Genomic DNA, 7,808 nt, shown 5'->3' with positions numbered 1-7,808 from the left:
GGGGGGGGGGGCGGGAAATCACTGAACACAGCAGATCTCCACCAACACACCTGTGAGTTTTTAGCAGCAGCAACACAGCATTGACAGATGTGCCCACTTTTAATTCTCAAAATTCCTGGTGAAGCAAGGTGTTACACCACCACCCTCCTGTACACAGGGAAGCCACAGCAGTGTGCCATGTCACTGCACTGCCAGCTCTGCTGCTCTGACAGTGAATACTCACCTGACAGGCGTACTGCAGACATGTTAAACTGCACTGATGATATATGGTGCTGGCAATGAAAGCAAAACCTGGGAGATCCTGACAATATACTGGGCTTAGGTAATGCCTTTGCTTGCCCCGGATCAGCTTTGTGCAAGAAAGTTAATTTATGGCTGGATCAGTGCAGGGCTGAGCCGATCTCACTACAGAACTTGTTCCTATGCCACAGGGTGGGTGGAAGTGTTTTAAGTTCCACCAGCAACTCACCTGGTATAGCATCTGCGGGGAGCTTCCCCGAGGCCAACATGATGTCACGGAAATTGAGAGAGGCATAATAAACCTTGCAGAGCTTAGTGCTGGGATAGTGGCAGAGCGGAGAGGCAATCCAGCGAAGGGAAGAGAGGTCTCCACGCATCAGCGTGTTCACACAGGCATATTCCGTCAAAGCCTGGGACTGGCCTGCAGGAAGACATGGGAGAGCCTTAGACACATCAGCTTGATGGCGACGCTTCACCCGACGAAGCAGATTATTTGAGCAAGAGCAGCAAAAAAAAACAACCCACAAACAAACAAACAAAAAAAAAACCCACCACCAAGAAACACTCCCCCAAAACCCAAACCACACATGACAAAGTCTGGGAGCCATTCATGGGAGCAGGGATATTTGCCATTCACCGTTAGCCAGCTCTTCTATTTACCCCCAGCAAAGGCCCTCTCCATGCTGCAAGCCTGCCTGGGCACTGAGCTAGCTCATACTGCCTGCAGACATTAAGTCATGCCATTGTCCTGCTGAATCTGATCCAAATGCACCCATGCCTAATTCTTGGCACCAGGAGGAAAAGCATCTCCTCACACCAGGTTTTCCAGACCCTGCGAGAGGAGACAGTGGCCATCAGACCCCCAGCTAAAAAAGCGTCACCTTGCTCCAACAGGAGGTGCCGGAAGGAGCCCCACTTCCCATCACGATACACATTCATCACCAGGTCTCTCTGCAGGATCTTTTGCATCTCCGAGTCTGATGGGCTGGTTGGAGGCACAGGGGAGGAGGAGTCCAGATTGGAAACAAACAGGGACCTGGGGAGCAGATGGAACACACAATCCATGTTGGTCACTTTGCCTGCCAGGAAGCAGGAGGAGGAAGATGGCCTCTGCTCCCAAAGAGCCTCTAGTGTGGCTTTGTACCTGATCCTGTGGCCTCCAGGCTCCTGGCGCAGGCAGGTCATCAGTCCCATAATGCCAGAGGTTGGATACTTGGTTGCAGTCAGCCACAAAGGCTGCTCAGATGAATCAGCCAGGAGGTTCTGCAAAAAGCGCCCAGCCAGGTGGATTAAGCTGTGCTGAAAGGGAGCTGCTGCCCCTACCTCACGGCCTCTCTGGGCCTAGGGAAAGGGCTCTGGAAAACCTGGAATGCTGTTGAAGACAAGCTGCCTCTTCCCAAGCCATTCCCATGGCTCCACCCAGAGACTCACCTTTAGGGAATCCACCCACTTGCAATGGGTCTCATCCACAGGCAGGAAAATAGGTGGCTTGACAGGAGCCTGCCGGCGGCACAAGAACATGACAGAGCCAAAAAAGGATCTTTTCACAGCCATGAGATTCAGCGAGGTCTTGCTGAACAAATCCTCCCAGGCTGCCTGTGAAACAGAGCAAGATGGGAATGACTGGCCCAGCCAGGAGGTGCTAGAATCCCATTCAACACCTAGCTGGGGAAACCAGGAACCAGCACTGCCCCCTTCTCCCTACACAGGGTCTTTGGCAGAAGCTTGCTCCATGCATCCATCTTCCCGCACCCCCCCGGTCCTTTTGCTGAGACACTGCATGCAGGACTCCCAGCATTCAAAGAACCAGCACCAAGGATCCCAACAGCTCCTCGAAGAGCCAGAGATGCTGTTACGTGCACTGTAGCGGCCCCTACAGCGAGTGTGGGTTGGCATTCACAGCTGTGTGCCACAGTAACAGTCCTCCTGTTCCTGGTTGTCTCGGGGTGTCATCTCCAGGTTTGCCATCAGGCACCAGACACCAGGGCAGGAAGACGCCTTTGTTTTTCCCCGAAATGGGACAGAGCAGCTGTTCAGGAGTATGAACCACCAGAGAGTCTACAAGCAGCATCCCAGACTCTAGGACCAACCAGAGAGATAATAGCCAAGGGCCTAGAACAGCAGACACTTACCTGAGTCAGGAAGCCTGGTCTGTGCTGCACATCCAGTGCTGTAAGGAAATGGACCGTTTCTCCAAGAGTTTCTCCTCCCAGAAGAGTATGCAGTAGCACAAACCCTCCTTCCTTCACGGAGGCCACCAGGTTGGAGAGCATCTCTGCTGGCTTCTCCAAGACTTTCATGGAGCAGTTGAGCACCAGCAGGTCAGCATTGGTCAGGTTTCCAGGTGGAGGACGGACAGGGTCCCACTGGCCAGGGGAAACATCCGTTTCCTGAAACTGCTTCTCATAGGCAGAAAGGACCTCCTGGGCTCTATCAGTAGCAGTGTAGTCAACTTCTAGCAAGGGATGAGTTTCTAGAAGAGGAGTGATACGAGAGAACAGGCATCCGTCTCCTGCCAGTGCCTATACAGGAAGAGACAGGAAAGGAAGATAAATACCTCAGCTGTTGGCAGCACATGAAAGCAAGAGGTAAGTCTTGGGATTTCAAGACCTCTCCCACCCAGTCTCATCCCCAAGTCCCAACTAACCTCCACAATCTTTATCTTGATATTGGACGTATTCTCCACGGTTAAGTCCAGACAAACCTTCAGCTGTGGGGAATTTAGCAAGGCATTGAGGAGGGGATCCTCCTGGAGATGCATCTTCTCTTGGGTCACAATCTCATCCAGCTCAGAGTACAGGTTTCCATTTAGTTCCAGGTGGCAGATTTTATCAAGGATGTACAGAAGGCCCTTCTCTGCAGGCACAGTCTCTGCCCTGGTGCCTGTAGTCTCTAGCCCAGGGATGGCCAGTCTAACCCCATGCAGCGCTACCTTGTTCTGCAGGTTCTGGATCAGACCTAGAGCACAGCAGGAGAGAGAGAGAGTCACACATCCTTCCCTGCTGCTGCCTCATTACACAAGCCCTGTAAGAGCAACAGCTTGGCATACCTTGTGAGACTTCCTGATGATATTAGCGGTGGGTCTTGTGGTGTTGTGTACCCAGAACAGCCAACTCACACACAGCACAACACACTAGTCTCCATTATTGCTAGCAGCATCCTGAGGCCTCATCCTAGAGAGGTCCTCTTTGCTGGCTCTCCACAAACATGGCAAGAAGAGTGCAAAGGACAACCCTCCCCACAAAGGGAAGGCTTTGACTGCTGTTAAATTTCACCAGTGAGTAGAAGGAAAAAAAGAGCATCAGGCCAATCTCGCTGCCTGGAAGACAGAACTGGTATCCTGATACAGCCGATTCAGCCATGCCAGAAGCACCTCACCCAAGGCTCAAAATTCCCGAAGAGCCACTTCTGTTCTGCCTTCAGTTGAGTTACTCCTAAAGAACAGCGGGAGATCTGCCAAGGACTGCCGTTTGCCTCTTCTCCCGCACAGCTCTGGCACCAAGGGCTGGGGTGTCAGCGCCTCCAGCCCCTTTCTACAGGCACACAAGGGACTGGACTCAAAAGGGCTTGGGGGAGGGGCAGGGATTTAAAATTTTCTTGCCAATATTAACAGAGGTAGAGTCCTGCAGATCTAGGACACTAAAATAAATAAATAAATAAATAAATAAATAAATAAATAGGTGCACCAGCACAGATGCTGCACCAGCAGCTCATTTGACAGATGCCTTCCTGGGCAGAAGCCAGCTGAGTGCCACAGAAGTCCTGCCGAGGGAGGATGTCTTAGCGAAGTGCCAACAGAGCCCTTCAGCCCGGCCTGCCCAGGGCTGGGTCAGTCAGCTCTAGGTCCTGTAGCAGCTGGCTCCACTGTGGTGCCTTGGGCACAGTATGTTTTGTGACTGTACGACTAAAATCAGAGCCACAGCCTGGGCTAGCGCCTGCTCAAGGAGACTGCTGGAAGAAGAGCGCGCACCAATGATTTCAGAAGATGGTGCAGGCACGACTTTCACCCCAAAAAGCCTGCTTCCTGGTGCCATGGACAATTATAGTGGTACTAAACTCCCTTTACCTTTGCAATGCTCCAGAATGGTGTGAAGCTGTGCATCAGAAGACAGACAATCCATCTCAACATAAGGCACAAAGCAGAACTTCTCTAGGAGTGGAGAACTCTGTTCCTGCTGCCTGCGGGGTGCTATAGAGCTGTGGAGCCCAGTAACCTGCACACCTCCTGACCTGATGCTGCCAACACAGTGGTCATAGAACACATCAAAACCTGCAAGACAAGAGGAGAACATGCAGATGCTGCTGGAAGCTTCACAAGAAGAGGCTCTGCTATGCTGCCGGTGGCCAGACAGCCAGTGTGGTGTCAGTGGGCAAAGTAGGAGCACAATGACCTGCCAGCCCAGAGGCCCCTGGGCCTGCTTTACGTCAGGAAGATGTAGCTGCTTTTCAGCATCTGGAATTTCACAAAAGCAGCCAGGAGAATCCTGACCATGGGAGAGACTGTTACCTTGTTTGTCATCCTTGTACGTCTGCACTTGCTTCAGGTGCAGCACGGGGTCAACGCACACTGAGCGGATGCGTGTGGGTAGGCGCAGGTTGCGCCCAGGATAGCCCAGGACGGTCACGTGCAGCATGGTGTCGAGGAACGTCACCCAGTTCCCATTCCACAGGAGCTTGCCCCAGCTCCCTAGGAAAGAGAAGCAGCCCTGTCAGTGTGTGCACCCCACAGAGGGAGGGAAGGGAAAAGGCTGGCTCTGCTGCCAGAGGGCTGACAGCACAATTGGCATTGCCCAGGTGCACTCTACCCAATGCCACAACAGGGATCTTCTGCATCCGTCCTGTGCACAGGACCCTGCTGCCAAGCCTCAAGGCAGGTAGGCCTCAGCCATGCAACCTGGGTGGATGCTTCACAGTGGCTATGTGCACCTGACTAGCATATCATGCACAAGTCAGCAGGCATAATGACCAACCCCTTCATCATCTTCAGAAGAGACGCACCTGCACTGCTGCATTCGAGGAGCCCCTGGAACGTTGGCCCATAGTTGTACCCACGTAGATGCAGCTCTGTGTAAATGTCTGTCTTGGAGAGGGGGTGGCTGGAGCTTGCATCTGGCTGGGCATCAGAATCAGCTTGCTCATTATGAAAGTTATTCAGAGCAGTGTCTTCCAAAAGGTAAACTTTCCCTAGCAGGCACAAGAGAGAACATGAGCCATCAGCACGCAGAGGCATGGCATTGGATTCCCAGGAGGCCACGCAGAGTTGTCTACTTACCACTGACACTCAGGTTTCCATTTTCTGACACTTCAAAGCTGTGGGAAGCAGGCATGAGTCTCACCTCCAGCTGCACAGAACCTGCAACACAGGCAGAGATCGCTGCATGGAGGACAGAAGGTGGGGCAGGGTCTTCCTGGGACCAGGGGGCATCCGCTCCCTGTCACTCCAAATTCCCAGCACCTCCCATCTTTCACACCCTCTTCTTCCCACCTGCACACCATAGAACAAAGCAGGACATGTCCCATCCTACTTGTAGATGCATTATGAGACCAGGAGCATGACATCTTCACCCCCTTTCCTGCTGCCTTGCGCTCTCTCCTTCCACCAGTCTTTCCCCAACTTTACTATGTGGACCAAGGCTCATCCCCCTCTCACCTTTCTTGGGTAGGATGGTTGCTTGGTGGATCACAACATCCTCAAACATGACAGGCATTTGTTCCATGACAGCTCCCAGAGACCGTGCCAGGGTTCGCCAGGCTAGCACCAGGTATCCAGTGGCTGGGTAGAGGACTCTGCCATCAACGCAGTGACCAATCAAGTAATGGTCAGGAGACTCTGGGTTCACATCTACCCATTACACAGGAAACAACAAAAAGCTTTTGTAACTTCTTAGCAGAAATGCTCTGGAATAAAGATGTTTCTCCTACCACCACCCTTCCCCCTCCCAAGGCAGGGGTGGGAGACAAAAGAGGAAAAAAAATTCTCAATGCTGCTACCACTTTCTCTTTCATGCAAAGCCTTTTACCCCAGCCCCCAGAGCTGTTCCAACCACATGAAGCTTCAGAACTGCTCCTCAGAACAGGATTTTGGGGTTCTACTTAGACTTTGGGCTCCTGATTTATGAATGAGAGGAAGCAAAGCAGAAGCAGCAGGTACACACCAATATTGTACACCGAAGCAGATGAAGAGCCTGCAGAGCCAGATGGAAATTCTTCGGCTTTTGGGTAGTACCAGGTCTCACTGTGATCCCACAAGATGTGGGGAGAGATGAGTGGGGTTCCTACTGGCACAGGATATTCAACAGGTGGGAACAGCTTATTTGACTGAACATTTATTCTGGAAAAAATAAGAAGTTAGGATAGTTGAGATTTTGGTCTTGATCCTCAGTGCTAAAAGCCACAATAGTCCATGCACTCATGGGTTACTAAGCTGGTCTCCTGTTCCAGGAGTTTGTAACAAACCCGCCTCTCTCCCACCCAAGGGATTCCACTGCTTTGGGTCAGACACAGCCTCCTATCCACGCCAAAATGTGTTGCTGTGCAAAAGAGAAGCCAAGAGGCAGTTCTCAGTCAAGGGCATCACTGGAGATGGATCTCGCCGTTCTCCATACTAACCACCCTCTTTCCTGTCCCCAGACACCATACCCAGTCAAGTGGATCTTTCCAATGTGTGTCAGGAAGAACTCCAAGTTGTTTCTGTGCTCTCTCTTCATCAAAGGCAGGATGGTGCAGGTTGGTTTCAAGCTTCTCTTCAGGATAGCCTAGCCAAGCAAATACAAAAAGGTCATGGGGTCAGAGAAACCCGATTTCTCATTTGAGATTTGGCCTGGTTTTGGGGAAGACAAACTTGTGCTGCCATGATGCTGAGGCTTGTGCCCACAGAGTGTGTGAGCACTGAGGGTGCAAGCAAGGGGGAGGAAGAAGATCATTAAAAAAAATCACAAATGGAGCAAGGAGGGATCCACTTAATAGCTGCAGGGCTCTACCAATCAGGACCCCTTGCTGCTCAGAGGATTAAATGAGATTCAGATTACACTGCAAAAATGGCAAGATCATCCTCTTGAGCCTCCCCCACAGGCGCACACCCGTCGGCCTTTCCCCCAGCAGCACTGACTCCACATCATGAGCATCTGTCAGCCAGAAACATCCCTGAGACCTTTGTGAGCCACAGGTATTAAAACCAAACACCAATACTCAGTGCTAAAAGCCACAATAGTCCATGCACTCGTGGGTTACCAAGCTGGTCTCCTGTTCCAGGAGTTTGTGACAAACCTGCCTCTCCCCCACCCAAGGGATTCCACTGCTTTGGGTCAGACACAGCCTCCTATACATGCCAAAGTGTGTTGCTGTGCAAAAGAGAAGCCAAGAGGCATTTCTCAGTCAAGGGCATCACTGGAGATGGATCTCGCCGTTCTCCACACTAACCACCCTCTTTCCTGTCCCCAGACACCATACCCAGTCAAGTGGATCTTTCCAATGTGCGTCAGGAAGAACGCTAAGTTGTTTTTGTGCTCTCTCTTCATCAAAGGCAGGATGGTGCAGGTTTTAGGGAACTGCCTTCTTTCTACAGTAAA

General features: G+C 51.7%; 1 protein-coding gene across 3 annotated transcripts in view; it reads right to left on the bottom strand.

The window, feature by feature from the left end:
* The window catches only part of FASN (fatty acid synthase), a 167,024-nt gene that overhangs the window by 22,820 nt on the left and 136,396 nt on the right, over positions 1–7,808 (bottom strand). For all 3 annotated transcript variants that reach the window (XM_019503691.1, XM_019503683.1, XM_019503700.1), the window contains 13 exons: positions 6,880–6,995; positions 6,396–6,571; positions 5,891–6,082; positions 5,513–5,593; positions 5,239–5,424; positions 4,748–4,927; positions 4,307–4,510; positions 2,888–3,198; positions 2,373–2,762; positions 1,672–1,836; positions 1,385–1,503; positions 1,122–1,276; positions 470–661 (listed from right to left, as the gene is read on the bottom strand). In XM_019503691.1, coding sequence (XP_019359236.1) covers positions 470–661; positions 1,122–1,276; positions 1,385–1,503; positions 1,672–1,836; positions 2,373–2,762; positions 2,888–3,198; positions 4,307–4,510; positions 4,748–4,927; positions 5,239–5,424; positions 5,513–5,593; positions 5,891–6,082; positions 6,396–6,571; positions 6,880–6,995 — 2,467 coding nt within the window. The remainder of the gene's footprint in view (positions 1–469; positions 662–1,121; positions 1,277–1,384; positions 1,504–1,671; positions 1,837–2,372; positions 2,763–2,887; positions 3,199–4,306; positions 4,511–4,747; positions 4,928–5,238; positions 5,425–5,512; positions 5,594–5,890; positions 6,083–6,395; positions 6,572–6,879; positions 6,996–7,808) is intronic.

Source organism: Gavialis gangeticus, unplaced genomic scaffold (assembly GCF_001723915.1).
Source record: "Gavialis gangeticus isolate Ggan-Ray unplaced genomic scaffold, GavGan_comp1, whole genome shotgun sequence".
Lineage (NCBI taxonomy): Eukaryota > Metazoa > Chordata > Crocodylia > Gavialidae > Gavialis > Gavialis gangeticus.
Note: the sequence above shows the minus strand (reverse complement) of the source record. Positions and strands in the feature narration are given on the sequence as shown.